Source organism: Heterocephalus glaber, unplaced genomic scaffold (assembly GCF_053883595.1).
Source record: "Heterocephalus glaber isolate CG9 unplaced genomic scaffold, H.glaber_assembly_v1.0 deba00001773, whole genome shotgun sequence".
Classification (NCBI taxonomy): Eukaryota; Metazoa; Chordata; class Mammalia; order Rodentia; family Bathyergidae; genus Heterocephalus; species Heterocephalus glaber.
Genome location: NW_028258463.1, coordinates 6,351,209 through 6,376,689, shown reverse-complemented (window position 1 = coordinate 6,376,689; position 25,481 = coordinate 6,351,209). Strand labels below are relative to the sequence as shown.

Sequence of the window (25,481 nt, the reverse complement as noted above, 5' to 3'; positions counted from 1 at the left end):
GGGCCAGCACATCCCTGGTACTGGGCGAGTCCTTACCAGGCCCCAGCCCTGGTGCTCGTTCCCTGCCTTGCAGAATCCCCTAGATGAAGCCGCCGAGGCCCCCCAGGGCTGCCTCCTGCCCCAGAGAAGTCCCACACCCCAAGGGGCTCCCCAGGGCAGGCACTGCAGGCTGGGCCTCCGAGCCTCCTGTGGTCTTCTCCTTTCCCCCTAGGGGACCATCGCAGACCCCTTTCGGTTCTCCACCTTCTACATCTACTTTGCCCTGGTGCTCTCTGCTCTAATCCTGTCCTGCTTCAGAGAGAAGCCGCCACTTTTCTCCCTGAAGAATGACCCTGTGAGTTTGTCCTGGAGGGCGTGGGGCTCCGGGGAGGGCGTGGGGCGCCATAGCCTGCTCCTCAACCCCTCCCGAAGGAGGGAGATGCTGTGCTGCAGTCTGTAGACTGAGGCCTGGAGCAGGAAGCAGTGAGGGCTTCCCTTCCCCCCGCTGTGCTGCGAGGGGCTGGGAGACATCCCCGATCCCCGACCCCCTTCTCTCACCTCTAGAACCGCTGTCCAGAGGCCAGCGCTGGCTTCCTGTCTCGCCTGACTTTCTGGTGGTTCACAAGGTGAGCTGCCTCTTGCTCCAGCTTGGACCACAGGGAGGGAGAGATGCAGGAGAGGGAGGACGAAGCAGAGCCTGGGGACCTGAGGAGGTGGCCTTGCTCGTGTCCGTACTCCAGGGTCACAGGTGGGCAAGGTGGGGATGTCAGGCCCGGGAGCTGAGTACAGAGACCGGGCCTGGCCCAACTGTGCTCCTGGGCTGGAAGCCAACCCGGCATCTGGCGGCCGCAGGGACAGGCCCAGGGGCAGGAAGGGACCATAATGTGTTCTGAGTGCTTCTGTCTGGGAGAAGCTTGCAGCTTGTCATCTCCCCGGCTGTCCCTGAGAGTGGCTTGAGCAGGATAATTGTGTCTGTGACCCGGGTGACTGACAGCTCATTAACCGGGAAGCACCTGAGGCCGGGCTGAACCCATCCTTACCCAAGCTCACCCAGCACCAGCACGGAATTCATCACCAGGGCCTGGGGACAGATGGGGCGCACCAGTTACAGTTGCTAAATTCTGAGCCTGTGTGGGGCTTTCTGTCCCCTGCCCCTGCACAGTCTAGCCATCCTCGGCTACCGGCGTCCCCTGAAAGATCAGGACCTCTGGTCCCTGAACGAGGAGGACTGTTCCCGCCAAGTGGTGCAGCAGCTGCTGGAGGCATGGCAGAAGCAGGAAAGGCAAACAGCAGGGTGAGGCCTTCCCCTCAGGGCACGTCTGTCCTGGAGCATAGGACTGGGCAGGGCCTGCTGTCCCAGGCTCTGCCAGTGGCTGACACTCACTCCATCCAAGTCATGGTCCTTGGCACTTAGATTAACACATTTAATCTTTCACCAGCCCCAGAGTGCACTTCTCTTGGGCCCATGATCCACAAGGGGACACTGAGACACCAGAGGGTTAATGGTGTCCCCAGCTGGTGGTGGCAGACCTGGAATCCATGTCTTGCTCCCTGGCCCAGAGCTCCTGCTCCTACCGCTGTTCTCCCCTGCCTGAGCTCAATGGCGGATTCACAGGCTTCCTGCAGGAAGAGAAGGGCCAGTCCCCTCCATCCTGTCCCGCCTATCTGGAGGCCTCTACAGCTGAGGAGCCTTGGTCTGGTGTCCTCACATCCAAGACCCCAGGCCTGCCTCCCACCAGCCTCCGAGCAAGCGTCTGAGAGGTCATGGCTTATGCAGCCCAGCGCCCCCTTCTGGTCACTGGTGGTTAGAGAAGCCAAGGACCTGGGCTGGGTAGCAGCATCTTAGCTTCCAGGACGGGGGCCACTGGGAAGGCCTATGCCCCACCCCAGCCCCGGCTGCCCAGTGCACCCCCTCTCTGTCCCTCCATGCCGTCCACGTCCTCTCCCTGTCCCACTGCCTGGAGACTAGGCTACTGGCCTCCCCCTCCTCAAATCCTCCCTGGAGCCGCCCCTGGGGAGGTGGGGAGGGCCAGAGGCTGGGAGGAGCAGGGCTGATAGTCTGAAACCCTCCTCCAGTAGCTGCAGACAGAGTCACCTGGGAATCCTCATGCTGTCTGTCCCCTTCCCAGTTCTGAGAGCCGAGGGGACAGCTCCCCACGTCCTCTTGCTCCCCTCCTTAGTGCTAGCCAGCCAGCCCAGCCCTTGAACTCACTCATTCCTCCCCTGTTCCTTCCTCCCCAAGCAGAGCCAAGGCTGCAGAAGCTCTTGGGAAGAAAGTCTCCGCTGAGGATGAGGTGCTGCTGGGGAGCCAGCCCCGGGCCCGGAAGCCCTCCTTCCTGTGGGCCCTGGGGATCACTTTCGCCTCCAGCTTCCTCACTGGCAGCTTCTTCAAGCTGATCCAGGACCTACTCAGCTTTGTCAACCCGCAGCTGCTCAGGTCTCGCCACACTGCCTCCCTAGTGCTGCCCTTAGGGCTGGGACCCAGGGTGGGGAACAAGAGACAGGAAAAGGAACCTCAGCCCTGTCCCTACTTCCTGTGTGACCCTTAGCAAGTGGCATTGCCTCTGCATCTCTGTTTCCCTATGGGCATTCCACTTCTATTTGGGGTGCGCACTATGGAGCAAGCTTGGGTTCCTTCCAGGCCTTCTCTCCGTAACTCATTCCTGTTCTACAAGTGCCAGAGCAGACCTTCAACACAGACAGGTGAAGCAACTTGGCCAAGGGCACACAGCTGGCAAACAAGAGTCAGATCGCAGGGGTCTGAATTCCAGCCACACTGTTCTTTCCACCACCACCAGGCTGTTATTTGTCGCTTGAGAGCTTGGACTAGAAGGGGCTCTCCAAGAACAGAGTGGTGTGAAAAACTGCCTAGCAGCTGAGCCCCAGCTTCTCACCCTCCCCGTGCACATTCATTCATTTGGCAAACACTTAATAAGCTCCCAGGGGCCAGAGTGCTGCTAGGCACCAGGGATGCAGAGATAATAAGACATGGTCTTCAGGCCTTGTGGGAGAAACCACACAGAATTCAATTAGAATGCAGCGGGGAGAGGTGCACCAGGTGTCTGGAAAATCCCAGGTAGGGCCAGGAAGGCAGCCTGGGACTCCAGGGACCCTTGCCAGCTCAGGAGCTTGGCAGGTTTGGAGACACAGGTAGGTGTAGAAGGAGGGGAAAGTGCAGCCTGGCAGTGACAAAGGGCTGATGCAGTATGACTCAGGACTCCAGGTGGCTGTCACTTACTGCAGAGCAAAGGGGAAGGAGAGAGGGGCAGGAAGCGAAGCCAGCAAGGGGTATCTGGTTTGGATTTCAGAAGGATGGCGCTGCCAGCAGAGTGGGGAGTGTAGGGCAGGGCGGCTGGGTGGAAAGCAGGCCAAGCAGGTCAGATAAGTGTATGGGTGGGAAGGGAATTCAGAAGCTAATAGGAGGATGGGTGTGTGCTGGGATGGGGGAAGTTACCGGCAGGCTGGGTACGTCCTAGGACTCTGGACACTTTCACTGAATGATGAGCACAGGAGGAGGAGGAAGAGGCTGGGCATGGGGCAAGGGAGTGTGCTGAGTCCTGGCCATGTAGGGCCAGAGGTGTTGGTGGGCCCAGATTCCCAGCTAGCTGGAGATTGCATCAGCGGAGCCCTAACCCCAAGGCTGGGGCTCACCTCTCCTGAAGATCGCATGGGAGGAGAAGGCAGAAGGGCCCCAGCAGAGCCCCAGGGATGGGCTCTTGGGCCAGACCTGGGCGCAGAAGCTGGGGCACGGGGCAGAGCAAGCTCAGCTTTCAGTGCAGAAAGCTGGCCTGCGAGCTGGACCCTGCAGAAGGCAACAAGGAGTTGGTTAGTGACTGCCAAGGACAAAGGCTGAGTCAGAGCGGGAGGGGACGGCCTGCCATGCAGCCAGTGGTATGGAAATCCAGAAAGCTGATGTAAAGAGGGCTGTGTGGTTTGCAGGGCTACCCCAATACTTGGGCACCAACCAGTGGCTCGGAACAGCAGAAATGCATTCCCCAAATTCCGGAGGCCAGAGATCCAGAACCAAGTGTGGGCAGAGCTGGGTCTTTCTGGAGGTTGTGAATGAGGATCTGTTGCATGCCCCTCCCCTGGCGTCTGCTGTTGCCAGCAGTCCTGGTGTTCCTATGTTGTAACTGTCATCACGTGGCCGTCTCTATTCGTGTCTGTGTGTGTAAACCGCCTCTCCTCTTTTTTTTTTTTTGGTACTGGGGATCGAACTCGGGTCCTTGCGCTGGCGAGGCAGGCACCAGAACCACTGAGCTAAATCCCCAGCCCGAGCCTCTCCTCTTATAGACACCCATTCCCATATGACCTCATCTTTACTTAGTTACAACTGCCAGGCCCTGGGTCCAAACGAGGCCACATTTGTAGGTAGCGGGGTCAGGTCCTGATTAGGGGCACAACTCAACCCCTGGAGAAGAGGAGGCCTGGCTCTGGGATGGCTGACGGCTCCATGTGCTCAAGGGAAAGAAAGTTCGCTCCAGGGCCGGGGTTCAATCCCTGGTACCCGAGTTCAATCCCTGGTACCAAAAAAAAAAAAGAAAGTTCGCCCCACCATGGAGAGACCTGGTCATGTCGATGAGGGAAGGCCCAGGGCTGCCTGGGGAGGGGAAGTCATTGAGGATCATACGATCCCAGGCCTGTTCCTGCAGAGGTGGTTGGGATCCAGGGCTCAGGGAGGCAGGATCAGGCTTGAGGAGTTGGAGGGACACCTTCCCTTCCAAGGCAGGAGCAAAGGGTGTGGGCAGGTGTATGGAGAGAAGTTTGTGGGTGACAAGGAGTGATTAAATGGGAAGACAGGGAGCTGCCGAGAGGGGCAAGGTAGGAGAAGAGGGAGGAAGAAGCCCTGGAAGAGGAGGTAGATGAGGGCCCAGGTGGTGTTGGAAGGATGGATTCGAGGGCCGAGATTCTGTGTGGCCCTGTGATGCTCTCCAGAACCTTCTGCAGCCCAGGAGAAAGAGCAGGAAGCCCTACTCAGCAGCAATGTGGCATTGCTTCCTGCCATGTGGTGCAAGGAGGTGACAGGTGCTAGGGTCCTAGCATTCGGGGAGGTTGAAGCAGGAAGATCAAAAGTCCCAGTCCCAGCCGGGCAACTTAGCAAGATTCTGTCTCACAGTCAAAAATGTTTTTAAAAGCCTGGGGATGTAGCTCAGTGTGAAGGCCCTGGTTTCGATCCCCAGTACTGCAAAAAAAAAAGAAGAAGAAGAAAACTGGTGAGAGGCAGGGGGTGGGGCTGGTAGTGAGAGAGTGACAGAGTGCGAGCCAAGAGGTTCAGGGATGGCCCTTGAGATCCAGTGCCCTGGCCCAGGTTGGGGCAGGGACGGCCCAGCAGCGCCCGTCCTCACACTGCCCCCACCCACCTCTGCAGCATGCTGATCCGGTTTATTCCCAACCCTGAGGCCCCATCCTGGTGGGGCTTCCTGCTGGCCGGGCTGATGTTTGTCAGCAGCATGACGCAGACCCTGGTCTTGAACCTGTGTTACCAATGTGTCTTCGTGGCGGCCCTGAGGATCCGCACGGGGATCATCGGTGTCATCTACAAGAAGGTTAGTGGGAGCAGGGCTTGGGGAGGGGTGGCCTGGTCAGTTCAGGACGGGCTCGAGGGCCTGGTCCATCCTCTGCTGTCCCCTGCAGGCGCTGCTCATTACCAACTCAGTCAAACGTGAGTCCACAGTGGGAGAAATAGTCAACCTCATGTCGGTGGACGCTCAGCGCTTCATGGACGTCTTCCCCTTCCTCTTCCTGCTGTGGTCAGCCCCACTGCAGGTCTCCCTGGCCATCTACTTCCTCTGGCAGGTGACCCTTCAGCCTGGACCTTGTTCTCCTCCCCCATCCCCACCTTCCTTTTGACTCTGTTGCAGAAGGGACGTGAAGGGGTCAGTATGGGTCACACACGAGCGCTTCCCTGGGTGCTGGGGTTCTGGCTGCTGGCATCGCAACTGAGCCTTTCCTGCCCTGCTGGGACCCCTCCTCCGAAAGCTGGGGGCGGGGACTTGGAGGCAGTGCGGGTGTGGCAGGGCCGGGTGGCGTCACCTGTCTGTTTGCATTGGCCTTCCAGTGTGCCCTGACAGCACTCTAGGTCTGCTGTCTGTCGTCATTATCTGATGGCTGGCTGCCCCCTCCAGTGTCGCGGTCATTCTGGTTTCTGTCAGTCTGTCTGACTGACCTCCTGTGCCTCCTCAGATCCTGGGTCCCTCTGTCCTGGCTGGTGTGGCACTCATGGTCTTGCTGATCCCACTCAATAGTGCCGTAGCCATGAAGATGCGAGCTTACCAAGTGAGTGCTGTCTGAGGCGAGCTCTCCTGCTGGGGGCACCAAGCCAGGCTCCTGGGGGCCACTGAACATCCTTGCTTCTGGGTATGGGTGCCCACAAGCCACTTGCACAAACCAAGGTCTGGGGAGATTACAGCAGTCCAGAGTGCGGCAGTGCTGGGATTTGAACCAGGGCCTAATGAGGACTTTTTCTACCATGCTGAGCATAGATTGGCATAGAGAGCATTTACAAACATTTACAGAAGTCCTGGGCAGCCTCCCACTGCATGTAGAATAAAAGACCAATGCCTTAAGACCACTCACCGGGCTCCCTCTCCCCTTGTAAGTCATCCCCTTGGTATGGCCAAGTTTCAGCCAAGCTGGCCTGTTCTCTTTTCTCCAAGAACTAAGTCCTGTGTACCTCTGTGTGTTTTGTTTTGTTTTGTGAGACAGGGTCTTGCTGTGTAGGTCAGTCTGTCCCCTGAACTCACCATGTAGCTTAGGCTAGCCTCAAACTTATGGCAATCTTCCTGCCTCAGCCTCCCAAGTACTGGGATTACAGGAGTGTGTCACCACAGTTCTGAGTGGCTCTGGGCCTCTGTCCAACACTCTTCAGCCCTGCATGCCTAACTCCTTTCTTTCTCACCTTGGCATGAGCTGGCTTCCTCCAGACGCCCGCCCCATTGTTCCTGCACAGCACCCTCTTATTTCCCTTTAGAGGACGCCTCATGACTTGTGATTAAGCATTATTCGGGTCATTAGTTCTCATTACCTGCCTCCCTCATCAGACTATCAGCTGTGTGATGCAGAGCAGGCACTCAGTCTGTAGGGGTTGAGTGGATAAATTAATCTGAGGCCCTGCACACTGGATTAGGGTCTGAGGGAATGCAGAAATGAGCAGTGCAGACCCTTAGGAAGCTTGAGGTCTAACTGGGGATACAGAAAGGGACAGTGATGGGAACCAAGGGAAGCGCAATGTGCTTTAGGCACCCAGGTGAGGGGACAGAGGAAGCTGCCCTGGACAGTCAGCAACGGTGGCATTGAGAGTGGAGCTGGATTTCCCAGGCAGAGCATGTGGGGAGGAAGAGATGGTGGGCACCGCAGGCCTGCCAGGGAGGTGGAGGCATCAAGGGAGCAGCATGTAGGGCCAGGGATGTAGCTCAGTGGTTCCGGTGCCTGCCTCGCAAGCGCAAGGACTCAGTTCGATCCCCAGTACCAAAAAAAAAAGAGACCAGCAGGCAAAGATGGCGGCAATGCTTGAGGATGAAGACGCGGCCGGTGTAAGCCTTGGGTATGAGGTCAGGAGAGGGGACCGGATGTGTCACTCCGCTCTCTGCACTGCACAGGTGCAGCAAATGAAGTTCAAGGACTCTCGCATCAAACTGATGAGTGAGATCTTGGCAGGCATCAAAGTGCTGAAGCTGTATGCCTGGGAGCCCAGCTTCCTGGAGCAAGTGGAGAGCATCAGGCAGAGTGAACTCCGGGTGCTTCGAAAGGGCACCTACCTCCAAGCCATCTCCACCTTCATCTGGCTCTGCACCCCCTTCCTGGTGAGCCTGCCACCAGGGCTGGGCTCCTGCCTCCTGCTTGGCCAACCCAGGCCCCACATGACACTCACTCCCACGCTCCCCAGGTGACCCTGATCACCCTTGGGGTGTACGTGTGTGTGGACCAGAACAATGTGCTGGATGCTGAGAAGGCCTTTGTGTCCGTGTCCTTGTTCGATATCTTAAAGGGACCCCTCAACACACTCCCCATATTAATCACTGGCATGACCCAGGTAACTCGCAGGGCTTGGCTTCTGCGAGCCTTAGGGCAGGGGATGAGGGTCAAGAAAAGGTCTCTTAGAGCCGGGGATGGTCAGTGAGAGCTCCCGGGCTTGGGGAAGGCTAAGAGGGTCATTTGGAGACAGCTTCTGAGTCCCAACCTGGACCTTATCATTGGGAAGTGGGAGCCATGGAAGACTCAGTCACGAAAGGGGCCCCAGCACCAGTGAGTGGGCCCTTGACTGGGAGGGACCTGCCTAGCTCAGGGAGCTGGGGACCAAGCAAGGGTAGCAGGGGTTGAGGATGGGAGAAGCAGCCTCTAGCACTGACTCACACCCTCCCACAGGCCAAAGTGTCTCTACAACGGATTCAGCGTTTCCTGAGCCAGGATGAACTGAACCCCCAGTGTGTGGAGAGAAAGACCATCTCCCCAGGTCCGGAAACCTCTGCCGGGGCTGCCCTCATCCCAGCCCTCACTCCAGAGCAGCCCCCCCCCGAGCTTTCTCATTCTCCTGCTCCCGGGTCCCCTTCTCCCTGCCCCTGCCTCCTCCTCAGCTGCCCCTCCCCTCTGCCTTCCTCCTGGAGTCCTGCCCCTGTCCTCCTTCCCTTGTGCCCTGCCTGCTTCCCCACCCCTGGGCTCCCTGACCCTGTGCACCTTTATCCTCCCAGGTAGCGCCATCACCATTCACAATGGCACCTTCACTTGGGCACAGGACCTGCCCCCCACCCTACACAGGTACCCACAGTGGGTGGGAGGCTGGGTCAACAGCGGCACCCTGTCTTCTTGCATCCTCCACCAGGAATGTAGGAAGGGAAGGGCCTCCTCTTGCCAGGGGGATACCTGGAAGGGAGGAAGGGTTGGGTCTGCCTGTCCTAGCCTGAGGACCAAATGGAATCCTGGCCTCTGATGGGGCCTCCTTGCTCCCAGCCTAGACATCCAGGTCCTCAAAGGGGCTCTGGTGGCCGTGGTGGGGCCCGTGGGCTGTGGGAAGTCCTCCCTGGTGTCTGCTCTGCTGGGAGAGATGGAGAAGCTAGAAGGCACGGTGTCTGTGAAGGTGAGCGGGCGGGGGCTCCTGGTGAGGCTGGGTCAGGGATGGGCAAACCCCAAGGTGACCTTCTCCTGTGGCCAGGGCTCCGTGGCCTACGTGCCCCAGCAGGCGTGGATCCAGAACTGCACACTTCAGGAGAACGTGCTGTTCGGCCGAGCCATGAACCCTAAGCGCTACCAGCAGGCTCTGGAGGGCTGTGCCCTGCTAGCTGACCTGGAGATGCTGCCTGGTGGAGACCAGACGGAGATCGGAGAGAAGGTACAGGGTCTCTGCCCATCCCCGAGGAGCCAGCACATGTAACTGCCCACCTCAGCCTTGCCCAGGTGCATATATTCATCTACTCATTCACGTAACATCATGCCCAGCTCTGTGCCAGGCCCCGGGGAAGGAGGTCTCTGACCAGGGGAGGCCAACTCAGCAAGAGGCAGGGGCCGTAGAATTCCCTGAAGGTCTGGGCAGGATACAGGGAGGGCTCTGAGGGGGAATCCATGTGAAGAAAGGCATTATGTGTGAATCTTAACAACTGAGGAAGAGAAGCTCATCAGCCGTCCATCCATCCATCCGTTAGATTTTTATTAAGCATCTGCTATACACCAGACAATATTGCATGGTAGTGAATTCAAGAGTCTAAAATCTCTACCTTACATTCTACTGGGAAAGAGAAACAATAAACATGATAAGTAAAACACATAATACATGAGGTAACGCTAAGGGGGGAAAATAAAGCAAAACAGGAACACAGGAATATGTGCAGGCTGGGTTGTTAGAGTAGCTTGGGAAAGCAACACTGAGAAATGGAGACCTGAACAAAAAGAAGGATCAAGTCCTGTAGGGGCCATGGAGCCCTGTGTGGAGTGACAGAGCCCTGGCTGGTGCCTTGGAAGTATATCTAGGAGCATCCAAAACAGAGGAGGGCGGGGATTTAGCTCAGTGGCGCCGCCACCTGCCTCCAAAGTGCAAGTTCCTGAGTTTGATCCCTGGTACCAAAAAAAAAGAAAGGCAAGACAGAGAAGGAAGTTCAAAGTCTCAGGTAGGAGAGGCTCCTGAAGGACATTTGACCAGCACGGAGGCCAGGATGGCTGGAGCAAAGTGAGCAAGGAGTCAGGAAGAGAAAATGAGGCCAGAAGGGTAACCAGGTGGCCAGGTTATTTGGGACCTTGCCTGCCACTTGAAGCTGTAGGGGAGAGTGGCAGGAAGCATTGGAAGACCTGGACTGGATGGGCATTCCATGCTCTCTGCCTGCCTGGAGGTGAGAAAATGGAAGAGGGTACGAGGCGAGGCAGGGTCATAAAGACTTTGGGTTGAGGGCCAGAGATTTAGCTCAGTGCTTCTGCCGCCTGCCTCGAAAGCACAAGGTCCCGAGTTTGATCCCTGGTACCAAAAAAACCAAACCAACAAACCAAGACTTTTGGTTGAGATTTTGGCCTTTATTCTAAAAAACATGGGACATTTTGGGATTTTAAAAATTATTTATTTAATTAATTAACTTTGTGTTCATTAAGTAATTTTGTTGTTGTGTTTATGGTGTGGGAGTTAACCCGGGGCCTCAAGCACGCTAGGTAAGTGCTCTCCTGTTGAGCTACACCTCAGCCTTTTTTTTTTTTTAATTTCCAAACAGGGTCTCACTAATTTGCCCAGGTGGAGCTCAAATTGCAATTTTCCTACCTCAGCCTCCCAAGTAGCTGAGATAACAGGCATATACCACCTCATCTGGCTTTATTTATTTACTTAGTTGTTTTGTTTTGTTTTTTGAAACAGGATCTCACTATGTAGTCCAGACTGGCTTTGAATTTATTATGTAGCCCAGGCTGGCCTCAAACTCAAAATCTTCCTCCCTCAGCTCCCTGAGTAGCTAGGATTATAGGCATGCAGTGCCATGCCCTGCTTAACTTTTTTTTTTTTTTTTTTTGGTACCAGGGATCAAACTTGGAACCTTGCGCTTGCAAGGCAGGCAGCAGAACCACTGAGCTAAATCCCCTTGTCTTTTTGTGACTGGCTTATTCCACATAGCGCAGTGTCCCCGAGGTGTATCCATGAGCCATATGTTAGTGGTTCATGCTTCTCAGGCTGAGTGATGTCCAGTGTATGATGTACCATTGTTGACTTTCTGTTCTTCTGTCCATGGACACCGGGTTGGCCAGGGCCACCAGCTGGCAGGGTGGCAAAGCAAGAAAGGAGGCTTCCTCTGTCCAGGAGGACTCTGAGAGCCACCACGCCTTCTTTGGTGGCCCCCAGCTTCTCAGACAGTAGGCACCCTATAAAATGTGGATCCAGAGGCCTGCCTTGCTGTGTGACTGCACAGTTCCTTATCCCTCTGGGCCTGTCTGCCCCCACCATCCAGCACCCACCTCCACCTCCTCCTCCTTCCAGGGCATTAACCTGTCTGGGGGCCAGCGGCAGCGGGTCAGTCTGGCCCGAGCTGTTTATAGTGAAGCTGACATTTTTTTGCTGGATGACCCACTGTCAGCCGTGGACACCCATGTGGCCAAACACATCTTCGACCACGTGATTGGGCCAGAGGGTATGCTGGCGGGCAAGGTAAGGCCACAGGGCAGGGGCCAAGGGCAGTTCATGAGCCCACACCCTGGGAGGAAAATGGTAGGAGCCTGAGGGGTTCAGGTGAGACCTGGGGGACCCTGACAGCCCGGAGCATGGCCTGGATGGCAGGGAAACCAGTGGGGACACACACTCCAGAGGCACTGAGTAGGCTGGGGCAAGCACAGGGTGAGTCATGGATGTCCCCATCTGTCCCCCCTGGCACACCCTGAGGATGGTGAGACCAGGGCCTGCTGCCTTCTCCACAGACTCGGGTGCTGGTGACACATGGCATCAGCTTCCTGTCCCAGACAGACTTCATCATAGTGCTGGCCAACGGGCAGGTGTCCGAAATGGGCCCCTACTCAGCCCTGCTGGAGCACAATGGCAGCTTTGCCAACTTCCTCCGCAACTACTCGCCTGATGAGGATCAGGAGCCCCATAAGGACCACAGGATGGGTACGAGCCACCCTGGCCCTCCTGAATCCCATGCCCTGCCAGCCTCTCCCTGACCTGAGGCCTTCTGGGAAACCCAGGCCATCTGTGCGACAGTCAGAGCAGATGTCGCCAGAAAGAAACTGAACTGGATGCAGATAAGTCCCACTTCCTCCTCTTTCCAGCGAGACCTTGGATTGGCAGGTCAGGCCTCAAGAGCCTGCCTTCCCTCTGTCGAAAGGGTCCATGGGCTCAGTCCACAAGGGTATGGCAAAGCTGCTTTATGGATAAGTTGTTTAGCAAAAACATTTACTTATTCACCAAGATTTATTGAACAATGACTGTCTAGGCACTGTTCCAGACACCGAGAGATAGAGTGGTGAGCGAATGTAATCTCCCTGTCCTCAGGGATCCAAATCCTAAACTCTGGGTTGGCTCATAGGACTTTTCCTGAGCTCCTTGCCCACCACCTTGGACATTCGCCAAGTGCCATGCCCCATGCAGGGCCCTTGACCCACAGCCTTCTCACAGAGATGCCATGAGCCAGGTACAATGATGATTCCTTTCCTGCATCTGCTGAAGGTCACGCATCCAGGAAGTGCGACCTCAGCTCAGCCTGTCTGACTCCAGAGCCCAAGTCCCAGCCCTGAGGCTCGAGTCCCCTCCTCCGTGGTCCCTGGAGGACGTCTTTCTGGGTGTCCTTCCAAACTCTTTCGTCCTTTCTCATGCTCGTGTGTCAGATCCCCTCACTGGAGTGAGGGTTGAGGTGCAGGGTAACAGACAGAACTGTGCATCTGCCTCTCCCCTCCACAGCCTTAGAAGTGGAAGATGAGGAGGTGCTGCTGATTGAGGACACGCTTAGCACCCACACAGACTTGACAGACACCGAGCCACCCCTGTACGAGGTCCAGGAGCAGTTCATGAGGTGAGCCCCTGAGAGCCCCTGCACCCCAGCCCCCACAAGGCTGCAGCAGGGCTCCAGGGCCCTGGCAGTGGGGTGCAGGTAGGCATCCCCCAATCCTCACAGCCTGGGATGCCACTGTCAGAGGCCACCTGCCTGGGTCTGACATGCTACTTCCACAGACAGCTCAGCAGCATGTCCTCAGATGGGGAGGGCCAGGTTCGGCTGCGGCGACACTTGAGTGTGTCAGAGAAGGCTGCGCAGGTGAAGGCAATGGAGGCCGGCGTGCTCGTCCAGGAGGAGAAGGTGGAGACTGGCAGGGTGAGTAGGTGGACACGGACTGCAGAGGCCGATGAGCAGGCCCCCAGCTGCTCATGGAGTCCTCTGAGCCCAACTGCCACGCCACTCCCTGCAGGTGAAGCTGAGCGTGTTCTGGGACTATGCCAAGGCCGTGGGGCTCTGTACCACGCTGGCCATCTGTCTCCTGTATGCGGCCCAAAGTGCAGCCGCCATCGGCGCCAGTGTGTGGCTCAGTGACTGGGCCAACGAGGCCGCAATGGGTAGCAGGCAGAACAACACCTCCCTGAGGCTGGGTGTCTATGCCACCCTGGGCATTCTGCAAGGTGAATTCCCTCACCCGGCGCCCCTGTCCCTTCCTCTCTTTCTGCTCTGTGCCGCCCCCACCCACATCACTGTCCCTCCAGACCCTCAGCATCCTCTGCCTCCTCCACAGGGATCCTGGTGATGGTTGCAGCTTTCACAATGGCAGTGGGTGCTGTCCAGGCTGCGCGCCTGCTGCACCACAAACTCCTGCAAAACAAGATCAGATCCCCACAGTCCTTCTACGACACGACACCCTCCGGCCGCATCCTCAACTGCTTCTCCAAGGACATCTATGTCATCGATGAGGTTCTGGCCCCCACCATTCTCTCGCTGTTCAATGTCTTCCACAACACGTTCTCCATCCTCGTGGTCATCATGGCCAGCACACCGCTCTTCACCGTGGTCATTGTGCCGCTGGCTGTGCTCTACATCTTTGTGCAGGTGCCTGGGTGGGGGCGGGCTCTGGTGTGAACCAGGTGTTAGTGTGGGCGGGGCCTCCTTGTGGGCGGGGCCTGTTGTGGGCGGGGCACTTCTCTAGGCTGCTGAACAAGTGGTAGGTTGGGATGGAGTGTGTTAGGAACAGTAGTCAGTTACTTTACTTAATTGAAATTCCTTCAGTTCCCCTGTAAAGATAGATTCTTACAACCTACCTCATCTTGTCGATGTGAGGATAAAATGCATACTTATAAATTGCGATTGGCCCGGGTTTCTTTCCTGTTAGCTGTTTTTTAGAAAAACAATGTTAACAGCTTGGGACACAGTCAGTATCCTCCCCTTCTTTTTATACATCTCTAAACATGCATGTGTCTGTAATGTACATGAATTGTTAACATCCAGGCTAGGCAGGCCCTGGGCTCCTGCTCCTCCACCGACGAGCAGTGCGGGTGGGGTCTCGGGGGCGGAGATCATGACCCGGCAGTGCCCCCTCCTGTGCAGACAGCCCCAGCTACCCTGGGGGCCCACAAGGTAGAAGATGGAAACTAAAAAAAGAATCATGTTTTTGAGGGACTGAAGCTGAAATAACAGAGATAGAAGGGCTTTTCCAGAAAAGGGATAATACAAAATTATCTATTTTTTGGAAGTTTTACAAAATTATTTGACTGACTACATTGCCAGAGTCCCTACGTGGAGCTGGGAATTTCACTACTTATGAGGCTAAGTGAGGTCAGTGCTGTGATCCAGGCACACCTTCCCCCTGGGGAGTACTCGGGGAGGGCTTCGTGGAGGAAGTAGCTTGACAGACAGGAAGCTGATCAGAGGGAAAGGGTAGAATGTACATCAAGACCCCACGTCCCAAGGGAAGGAAGGAGAAGGCAGCCAAGCCTCATGGGAGGAGTGAGGCTGGCTGGGAGGAGGCCCAGGGGCACAAGGATGGCTTGGAGGAGCAGGACGACCGAGTTGGGGGTTCCAAGGTTCTGACCCGGACCCTTTCTTCTTCCCCACCAGCGTTTCTATGTGGCCACATCCCGGCAGCTCAAGCGACTGGAATCAGCCAGTCGCTCACCCATCTTCTCCCACTTTTCGGAGACGGTGACTGGCACCAGTGTCATCCGGGCCTATGGCCGCACTGAGGACTTCAGGGTTCTCAGTGATATTAAGGTGGACACCAATCAGAAGAGCTGCTACAGCTACATCATCTCTAACCGGTCAGAAGCCTCCTTTTCCAGAACTTCCAGCAGCTCTCTGCCTAAAGGGAAAGCCGACTCTTTCCACAACACTTTATCTCCTCCTTGTCTGCCCCCTGCAGGTGGCTGAGCATGCGTGTGGAGTTTGTGGGGAACTGCATGGTGTTCTTCGCTGCCATGTTTGCAGTGATTGGGAGGAGCAGCCTGAGTCCAGGGCTGGTGGGCCTTTCTGTATCCTACGCCCTACAGGTATGGAGGGCTGGGTCCCTGGGCAGGGTCCCAACTGGCACACAGTCAGATGTGAGCTCACAGTCAGATGTGGGGAAACTCTCCCATCAGCAGGGGAGGCAAAGGCCTTTTGGTGGAAGGAGCAAAATACTGAAGAGCCCAGAGGAGTGTCTGGGCTCTTGGGTTGTTGCAGAAACAATCTTGGAGGTCAGCCCCAAAGGACAAACAGAACTTGTTGTGTCTGGGCAAGATGTAGGTCAGCCTGACAGAGGTCTGAGTGCAGGAGAGTGTGGGGCTGAGGTATACTGGATGTGTGCACATATCCCCCAGAGAAAGTATAGTCAGCCCTCTGGGGCTGTGGGATCTACATCAAAGATTCAACTGGCTGCAGATGGGAAATAGTTGAGAAAAAAAATTCAAAATCTTTCACAAAAGGAAGACTTAAATTTGCAGTGGCAAGTACTACACTGAATCCATGCAAATGGATGGATGTGTAGGCATTGTATTAGGTATTCTAAGTCATCTAGACATGATGTAAAGCACACAGGAGGGCGTGCAGAGGTTACATGCAAATACTACACCATTTTATATAAGAGACTTGAAGATCTATGGTTTAAAAATCTTTGGGAGGCCCTGGTTACCAAGGGACAACAGATAGATCAGGTGATGGGAGCCTGAGCTGCAGGTGAGCTGGGTCATTCTGACACCAGCCTGTATTGGCAAAGACTTACATAACTGCAAATAGAATTCTTGTAAAGCAGAGTGAATTGTTAATGCCTCAGGTGGCTCAAATCTTGAATGCTTTGCTGAACAAAAGGCAAACCAGGCAGGCCTGGCGTCTCAAACACAAATGTGTGCGGGCCACCTGGAGAGCTTGTTAAAACATACATTCTGATTTACTGGGTCCAGGATGCAGCTCAGGATTCTGCATTTCTCCCAAGACTCTCTGGCACCCAAAGTGTGGTCCCTGGGCTGGCCATATTGCTGTCTTCTGGGAGATTGTTAGGAATGAAGACTTTCCGGTCCCACCTCAGACCCACTGGATCAAAAGCTGCATCTTAACAAGAATCTCTGGGGAGACTGAAATATATTCAAATTTGAGAAAGGAAGAGTGAGGCAGTCCTTGGTCAAGTCTGCTTTGTCACTGCCTGAGGCACAGTTGTGATGACAGCCTCAGTCCGCACACTTGTGGGTCACAGATAGGATAACATCTCATTGGTGGGAGCCTGATCAAGGATGGAACTCTTCTCGAAACTGTTGCTGAGTGGAGCCCTGCCATAACCCAGTCCCTTTGGCCAGGTGACAATGTCTCTGAACTGGCTGATACGAGTGATGTCAGACTTGGAGTCTAATATTGTAGCTGTGGAGAGAGTCAAGGTGTATTCGAAGACAGAGACTGAGGTAAGTCCCGGGATGAGTACAGGTCAGGGGTAATCTGGAATGGCTGAGGACATATGCTTGGTAACTCACCAGCCCTCACACTGAGGCCAACTGTTTAGTTAGCACACCATCCATCTATCCATCCATCCATCCATCCATCCATCCATCCAACCAACCATCCATGCATGTATCCATCCATCCATCCATCCATCCATCCACTCATCCATCCAACCAACCATCCATCCATCCATCCATCCAACCAACCATCCACCCATCCAACCATCCATCTATCCATCCATTCATCCTACGATTCAACCCTCAGAGCGTCAGCCAGAGGTTAATGATGGGAGGTGTAGAAGGGCTCAGACTTAGCAAGACAGTGCCCTCAGCAGATTCATTCTGACGGAAGGTGAGACCTTTGGCAGGCTCTGCAGTGGACAGGAGCTGTGGGGTGGTGCACCGCAAGAGGACAGATAGGGGAGATCGTGCAGCTGGGATGAGCAGGGAGCAAGCTGAGATTAGAAAGATGGTTGGGTTTTGACCAACTAGGAAAGATGGTGGCACAGAGCAGGGGAAGGTGAGCATTGCCGCAAAAGGGACCAGGCTGGTCCAAGGAGTCCAGGTGGGGCCTCATGCCCTTTGTTATGAGCCCTCACCTGGGGAGTCCAGACTTTCTCCACTGCCCCTGCCATGGTCACACCCCCAACCTTGCCATGCCCTGCAGCTACACCATCTCTAAGCTCTCAGTGTCAATTTCATAGACCACCTCCCATCTCTCCTGGCTCATGTGCTCCAAGTCCTGTGTTGCCACAGGACTCAATCCTTGCTGGGATGACTGTGATGCACCTTTGTCTCTCCATTGTCTCCCCTGGCTTCAACTCCCTCCCAGCTGGCCTAGATTCTCTGCCCTACCAACATGAATGCTCACAACTTCCTTCCCCCTCCTTTCTCCCACCCTCTCCCCTACATCCCTCCTGTCCACCTTCTTCATCCTTGCACAGAACAGCTGCCTGGAGGGAATCAGTGACCGTACTTCATGTGTGCAACCACTGCCGGGTTCCTGTTTGCTTCCCTAGGAAGCTCATGTTCCCAATTTCAGAGCAACCTCTTTGCAACATCCTCTGTCCTCAGCCACATCTCCCTGTGCTCAGCTGGTGACCCTGCCTGACACTCCCACCCAGGAGAAACTGGGTTAGAAGACATGTGCTCCCTCAGCCTTCCTGCCCCCAGAGCCCTTGCCCTGCTCCTCTCCCTGCACCCCATCTTCCCTTCTCTCTGAACACACATTACTCCAGCCCTCTGCCTCTTCCTGCGGCTGCAGCTCCAGGACTCAGTTCCTCACCCATGCCTGATTCTGTCAGTCTTGCTCCCTCTGTTGGATGATTCCCATCCATGTGCAAAAATGTTCCTCCATGTTCCATTCTAGACACACAAGCCCTCCCTGCCCCCTGCATCCTGCTGCCCCAGTTCTCTACTCTCCTCCAGTCGCGAACTTGTTTTAAATCATCTTCTACACATGCTCTCCCGACTGTCTCATTACCCTGGATCTCACCCGCTACCTGCAGCCTGCTTTCTGGTCCTATTATTCCTCCTTTCAAAACACACCAGATCTTGTTGTGCCTCTGTGTGTGGCCCTGATGATCTTGCTCAGGGCAAAGCCATAGTCCTGGAAGTGGCCTGTGAGTCCCTTCACTGTGCGCCACCCCCCACCCTGTCTCAGCCTGCTGCTTCCTACCCTAGTCTCTGTACTTCAGAACACACACACCTGGAGACTGGGTCTGGTGGTGTACGCCTGTAATTCCAGCACTCAGGAGGCTGAGGCAGGAGGATCATGAGTTCAGGAACAGCCTGAACTACAAAGGGAGACCCTGCCTCAAAAAACCCAAAAAAAAAAGAACACACCTGGGGGCCTTTGCACTTGTCCTTGTGTTCAGGTACCTGGTACCCCAGCCTTGTCCCTCCCTGCAGCCCTTACTAAATAGCACCTCCTCCAGGAAGCTCCTGACCAGCCTGGGGCAGCCCAGCACAGCATTGTGCTTGTGTGTTCTAGCACCTGGGCTAGAATGTAACCTCCTGGGGCAAAAACATTGTCTCCTTGGGGACACTGCCTGGCGGCAAGTCCTACTTAGCAACTAGATGGACAAAGTGAGGGAAGGAGGTGCTAGGGAAGGCAGGGCAGCCTCCTCAGGAGTGTGGGGCATGAGGAAGGAGTGGGAGGGAACAGGATGGGAAGTTTTGGAACAGCTCAGCAGAAATAAAGTCAAAGAAATGGTGGCAAAAGCATTTATAACCAGCATTCTGGGAGGCTGAGGCAGAAGGACACAAGTTCAAGCCCAACCTAGGCAGTGTAGCCACTTAGCCAGAAGACCCTGTCTCAAAAAAGTAAAAAAGAAAAGGGACTAGGGATATAGCTCAGGGCAAAGGTCCTGGGATCAATCCATAGCACAGAGAAAAAGTCAGAGCCTTAAGTCTGGGGATGCAGCTCAGTGGTGGAGCACTTGCCTAGCATGTGCAAGGCCCTGGCTTTAATCCTCAGCGCTGCAAGGAAGAGAAAGGACTCTGGCCACCACAGTGATGGGGACTGAGGGGGCCTGGACAGAGAGGTGGGGAAGGTGCCACCCTGCTGAGACCCGCTCCCCCTCTGCCAGGCCCCCTGGGTGGTGGAGGGCAGCCGCCCTCCTGAAGGCTGGCCCCAGCGAGGGGAGGTGGAATTCCGGAACTATTCCGTGCGGTACCGGCCAGGCCTGGAGCTGGTGCTGAAGAACCTGAGTCTTTGTGTGCATGGTGGTGAGAAGGTACCCATGCTTGGGGAGGCCACTGTGGCCTTAGGGGAGACCGCTGTGCCCTTCCAGCTTCCCCTGACAGTCCCTCCCCCACCCCCACAGGTGGGCATCGTGGGCCGCACTGGGGCTGGCAAATCATCCATGACCCTCTGCCTGTTCCGGATCCTGGAGGCAGCAGAGGGTGACATCTTCATCGACGGTCTCAACGTGGCAGACATTGGCCTCCAGGACCTGCGTTCTCAGCTGACCATCATCCCACAGGTATAAGCCTGCCCCGGCCCAGCCAGGTGTGGTGTCCATGGGGGAGGAGGCACCCCTGTTCTGTAGCTTGAGGACCAAGCCAAGTGCCTGGCCTTGGGAGGGGTGTGGGGGACAGAACCCCATAGCAGAGAGCAGGGCCACCCAGGAGCGACCCAGTGCTGGGCCAGCGAAGGGGAAGGAGCAAGGGCCTCCCCAGCCCCCACCCGTCCCTGAGACCTTCTCTCCTGGTCTCTTGCTTTTGAGGCTCAGGATTGCACGGCATCTTTTCTGGCTCCCCCGGGGTATTTTTTCTGCTGACTGGACACTTCCGGAGTGAGATTTGTAGCTCTGGCTCCTGCTTTAGTGAAGGACTTAGTGATTGCCAAAGCTGGGGTTTATCACTCCCCTGCAGGCAATTTGCTCTCTCCTCCAACCTGGTCTTCCTCCTGGAGGGCTGGGGACCCAGTGAGGATGTTGCCACCCTCATCTCATTGTTTTCCTTGCGCCTGGGGCCCAGGGTTCCTTGTGGGCCCTGAGCTGCCTCTCTCAGGCCCTGTTGTATGTCCAGGACCCCGTCCTGTTCTCAGGGACCCTGCGCATGAACCTGGACCCCTTCGGCCAGTACTCAGAGGAGGACATCTGGAGAGCCCTGGAGCTGTCCCACCTGCACGCCTTTCTGAGGTCCCAGCCTGCAGGCCTGGACTTCCAGTGCACAGAGGGTGGGGACAATCTCAGGTAACAGCGTGGAGGAGACAGGTCAGGCCCGAGGCCCTCCTAGGGATCCTGTGGGCGCTAGAAGGCCTGGTTTCAGAATGACACCGAGTCCGGGGCACCTCCTCTCCTCCCCTCTACACCCCATCTCAGCCAGGGTTCCAGGGTTGCATAGGGGCCTTTATGTTTTATTTTTAAATGGTTTTTAGTTTTTAAATAAATTTATTTTATTTTATTTTATTCCACCCCACCCCCACCCCCCCGCCGAAACCCCATCCCCTCTTAGTTTGATTTTTTTTTGAGACAGGCTCTCCTATGTAGTTCAGGCTGGCCTTGAACTCACTATGTGGCCTAGGCTGGCCTCCAACTCACACCAATCCTCCTGCCTCAGCCCCTTGAGTGCTGGGATCACAGGTGTGGGCCACCACGCCTGGCTAGGAGCCACTCTTACAAAGCCTAAAGATTGAGATCCTTAGGCCTGTGTTAGCTGTATGACCTTTTCTTTCCCTTGTGCTGGGGAGAGGACCTCGGCATCATGCAAGCTTGGCCGACACATGCTACTGCTGAGCTACATCTCTGGCTGTGTGATTTTGCGTGATTCGGGGCAGGTTGCTTAAGCTCTTCCTTCACTCTAAAATAGGGATAATCATAGTCCATACCTCTTCACACTGCACTGCCCAATAAAAGCACAATGGGAGCCAAATAGGTGTAATTACAATTTATTCTAATAGCCACATTTAGAGAAAGAGAGAGAGAGGATGAGGGAGTGAGGGCTGGGTGAAGTGGCTCATGCCTGTATCCCAGCGACTTGGGAGGCAGAGGTAGGACCATTGCTTCAAGACTGGCCCAGGCTACATTGGGTGACCCTGTCTCTTAAAAAAAGGGAAGGAAGAGGGCTGGGGATTTAGCTCAGTGGTTTCGCCGCCTGCTGCGCAAGCACAAGGACCCGAGTTCGATCCCTGGTACCAAAAAAAAAAAGGGAAGGAAGGAAAGAATGACGAGAGGGGAGGAGGGAAGGAGAAAGAAAAGGAAGAGCAGCAGGAAGGAAGGGAGGGAGGAAGGAAAACAGAAAATAGACAGGTACAATGAATTTTTAAATTATATTTTATTTAACCCTGTATATCTAAAATAATACCATTTTAGCACGTCATGGTGTCAAAGTCATTAGGGACATTTTGCTCATTTTCGTGGGGGCACGAAATCCTGCAGGTACCTTACACGTCCTCCTCACACCACCCTCCGTCCTGGCGAGCCACGTCCAGGGCCCACGTGTGGCCACCATGGAAGGCTTCGGGTCCTTGTGGGGAAGCGAAAGGCGCTTGGATGCGCTTGGATGCATGCCTATGAAACGCCAGCTGTTCCTCTGCCTTCCCTGCTTCTCGTTTTCTTTCTTTCCATCCGCGCGCACGTGCATGTGTATGTGTGTGTGTGTGTGTGTGTGTGTGTGTGTGTGTGTGTATTGTCTCTGCAGTACCGGGATAGAGGCCCTCACACATGCTAGGCCAGCACTCTACCACTGAGCTACATCCCCAGCCCTTTTTCATTTTTATATTCAGTCCCAACTCACAGACACCCCCCACCTCCAAAATCAAAACAAAGAACTGCACATTTGCTATGTATTTAACAGTGTTCAGAATACTTTGGCCACCCCGTCCTGTGGCGCGGAAATAAGGCTCCATGGTATGAAATTATGTGCCCAAAGCTGCACTGGAAGCCAGGGGCAGGGCAGGGCCTCAGGGAACCTGGTTTTGTCCCAGCCTTTCCTAGCTGCATTACAGCACTGCTGCCCCCAGCAGCCCTGCAACCACTCAGATCTTCACTGGATTTCACAGGGAGCGAAGGACCCAGGACCCGGCTGTCTCCTGGTCCTCTCTCCTGTCCTTTGTGCTGCCAGCCCTTCCCAGCGCATCCCTGCAGCCCCTACACCTCAAAATGGGAGGCAGGAGTCGGCTCCTCTCCTCCCCCTCTGAGCCCGTGGCCGCTCCAAGTGCAACCTCCAGCTCGTGCCAGTCCCCCCATAAATCAGCTCTGAGTCCTAGCTGGCGGCTCGTTCTGCTGCCAAAACCTTCATTAGTTGTGGGCCAGGGCCAGGGAGGGAGGCTGGCCTTCACTGTGGCTGTGGTGACTCACCCCTCTGGGAAGGGCTGAGGGATTTGTCCTTGGGTGTAGGGGTGCTGTGGCCTCTGTGGTTGGGAACACAGCCTTGCTTTGTCTACTGTCTCTGAGGTCCAAGGCAGGAGGTTTAAGCTATGTGTCTGCCCCTCCTGGTTCCCTGTAAACAAACATGGGGAGTCTTCTGGCCCTCCCCTTCCCTGTGCCTTCCTTGTCTTCCAAATAGAGCCCTGGCCTGTACTTGCCATGGGGATGGGAGCTGTTGCCTGAATGGTGTCACTATAGGCTCAGCAAGTTGGCATATTGTAGCTTATATGCAAATACCCAGATAGAACAATACACGCATATTCTCACTAAGGTGTGAGTGACTGATGGAGTAAAGTGAGGAAACAGCACTGGATAAGGAGTGAGGGTAGGGAAGAAAGCACAGAAAGTGGAGGTGGGGGTGCCAGAAACAGATGAAAGGTTTCACAATGGTGTTTAGCACTGGCTCTATGTACTGCCCCCCAAAACCCCTCGTTATTCCTGAGGGGTCCAGGCCTCAACTCTGGGTCCCAGGAGGGCTGGGCTATGGCGGAAATGGAAGAGCTTAGCCGGAAAGCCAGTCCAGGGCTGACAAGAAACAGTGGTGACAGAAGAGGGGTCTGGGAGCAAGGTGAGGACAAGGTGGGGTGCCCAGACAGAGCTGCCTGCTTCTCTCCCAGTGTAGGCCAGAGGCAGCTGGTATGCTTGGCCCGAGCCCTGCTCCGCAAGAGCCGCATCCTGGTTCTGGACGAAGCCACGGCCGCCATCGACCTGGAGACTGACAACCTCATCCAGGCCACCATCCGCACTCAGTTCGAGACCTGCACTGTGCTGACCATCGCCCACCGGCTCAACACGATCATGGACTACACCAGGTGGGACCAGGGCAGCAGGAAGGATAGGGCAGGCCAGGGGGGTCTGGCAAGGGAGAGCCCTGGGGGCAGGGCAGGCTTCCTGAGATGTGAGGAGGGGCAGCACAGAGCAGGGCTACCTGGGCACAGGGGAGGGGACACAGTGAAGTGTTCTAAGACACAAGGGACCCTTGGGAGTGACCCACATGTGAGAAAAGGGCTCAGTGGGGCTCTCAGCATTGGGACTTGGGGCAGGTCACCCGTTAATGGGTGAGGTGAAGGGAAGGGGTCCCTGTCCCAACCACATCCCTTGCAAGCCCCCTTGCACCTCACTACTGCACACTGACAGTGACCACGCCAGGTCACGGGTGAGAAGGTGGCTCAGGATGCAAGGGACGCCTAGTCCCTATGTTGGGGGCTGGATCCAGACTACAGCATCAGGAGCTGAGGCCTTGTGGTGGGGACAGCGCTGAGTCTGAGCCAGAGGACTGAGTCCTGGGCCCCATGTGGCTGCTCACTGCCGTGTGACCTTAAGCAAGTTGCAAAGCCTCTCTGAGCATGTTTCAAATGGAAATGATAATGTCGCTCAGGATGATCATCGGGATCTCAGTGAAAGGATGTGTTTGAACTTCGGTGACGTTGGGAAATGTCACTGCTTCCACGCCCCTTTAGGTGCCCTTATTCCACTGGTCCCCCAGATAAAGAGCAAGGGGCCTTGCGCTGGACAACTTCTGACTTCCTTCTGGCTCTCTCATGGGGTCCCCCCCAGCCTGCAGGGTCTTGGAGGCCAGCAAGAGTGCCTAGTGCTGCCCTGTGTCCATTGCAGCCCCATCCCACTCCCACCCAGGACCCCACAGGGTAGAGAAGAGCGGGAGAACAGGGGAGTGCTGGGCCCTGGGCCCGGACCAGGGATGGGACTGGCCTGAGTGGACCCCTTCCCACTAACCAAAGATGGCTCCTTCCCAGCAGCCCTAGGGTAGGAGACTGGGCCTCACCTTGGTAGAGCAGCCAGAAATTGATCAAATAGACATGCTGCAAACCTGCACTTCCAGCTTGTAGGAAGGAAGCGGGGGTCCAAGAGTCTGGGCCACACGGGGCAGCCAGGACACCTTCTTCCCTGAGGAAGGGCAGCACCAGCCAGCAGACGTGCAAGGGGTCGAGTGGGGCAGTGAGGAAGGGATGGTGCTGAAAACTTCCGGACAGAGGATGGAGTACATGCCATGAATCTGGAGACGCACAGGCCAGGGCAGGGGAGAGGAATAGGCCCCACTGGTCCAGACCTGGGGGACCTGGCATGCCCAAGAGCCAGGGGAAGCCACGAGACTGATTTCCAGGGGCGGTCTCCTGGGCTCCCGTTTGGCAGTGGCCAGGCAGCACTATGCACAGACCTCTTCCCAGGACAGTTTCTGGCAGCCCAGCAGTGGGAGCCAGACAGCAGCCGCTCTGCCGGCTGGAGAAGGCCCTGGCCCTCCCACCTTGCCCCGGGGCAGTCCTAGCTGTCGGCTCTGCACCAGGCGAACCCTTGAGTGGTGTGGGAGGTTAATGCCAGGCTCAGGCCGGACTGTGCGTGTGGGCGGGATATCCGCCCACAGTCGCAGCCAGATCTGCAGCCCAAGCCCCAGATTCCAGCGCTGGCCTCGCTGCAGCCGGTTTCCTGCCGTGTGCCTTTGTCACTGGCACAAAGCAGGTGCACGCGCAGGGCCCGGTGCGCAGGCCCGTGGCTCCCTACACACAGCCTGCTGCCGTCTGGTGACCCCGGAGAGGGAAGGGCTCATTAGGGAAGGTTTTTGGAGCCCAGACTACCAGAGATGAATAGGACCTTGTGTTTGATCCCAGAAACGGCTTCATTTGCTGGGAGAGCTAAAGCAGGGCTAAAATAACCAGGCCTGCAAGCGAACCTACGAGACACTCTGTGGTGTCGAGTGGGTTGGTGGAGTGGATGGACTGGCACGTCAGCGCCCGGGGGCAGGAGGAACCCTGGGCTGGTGAAGACCTGACCATTTCTTT

The 25,481-nt window shown here is 55.9% G+C and overlaps 1 protein-coding gene across 4 annotated transcripts in view; it reads left to right on the top strand.

The window, feature by feature from the left end:
• Abcc3 (ATP binding cassette subfamily C member 3) overlaps positions 1–25,481 on the top strand; it is a 41,940-nt gene that overhangs the window by 15,894 nt on the left and 565 nt on the right. The window contains exons 5-30 of one of the 4 annotated variants that reach the window (XR_002387710.2): positions 212–334; positions 544–605; positions 1,142–1,273; positions 2,222–2,416; positions 5,348–5,525; positions 5,614–5,775; positions 6,163–6,255; positions 7,578–7,781; positions 7,865–8,011; positions 8,344–8,431; positions 8,667–8,733; positions 8,926–9,052; positions 9,128–9,304; positions 11,417–11,584; positions 11,851–12,040; positions 12,830–12,941; positions 13,100–13,238; positions 13,333–13,540; positions 13,651–13,961; positions 14,967–15,166; positions 15,268–15,394; positions 16,673–16,774; positions 19,402–19,548; positions 19,639–19,797; positions 20,345–20,511; positions 23,309–23,498. Coding sequence is in view for 2 of the 4 variants with exons in the window: in XM_004859735.3 (XP_004859792.1) it covers positions 212–334; positions 544–605; positions 1,142–1,273; positions 2,222–2,416; positions 5,348–5,525; positions 5,614–5,775; positions 6,163–6,255; positions 7,578–7,781; positions 7,865–8,011; positions 8,344–8,431; positions 8,667–8,733; positions 8,926–9,052; positions 9,128–9,304; positions 11,417–11,584; positions 11,851–12,040; positions 12,830–12,941; positions 13,100–13,238; positions 13,333–13,540; positions 13,651–13,961; positions 14,967–15,166; positions 15,268–15,394; positions 16,673–16,774; positions 19,402–19,548; positions 19,639–19,797; positions 20,345–20,511; positions 23,304–23,498 (3,980 nt within the window). In the remaining 2 variants the exon portion in view is untranslated. Of the gene's footprint in view, positions 1–211; positions 335–543; positions 606–1,141; positions 1,274–2,221; positions 2,417–5,347; positions 5,526–5,613; positions 5,776–6,162; positions 6,256–7,577; positions 7,782–7,864; positions 8,012–8,343; positions 8,432–8,666; positions 8,734–8,925; positions 9,053–9,127; positions 9,305–11,416; positions 11,585–11,850; positions 12,041–12,829; positions 12,942–13,099; positions 13,239–13,332; positions 13,541–13,650; positions 13,962–14,966; positions 15,167–15,267; positions 15,395–16,672; positions 16,775–19,401; positions 19,549–19,638; positions 19,798–20,344; positions 20,512–23,303; positions 23,499–25,481 lie in introns of those variants that run through there. The other 3 variants (XR_002387712.2, XM_004859735.3, XM_004859736.3) reach the window with 3 other exon arrangements.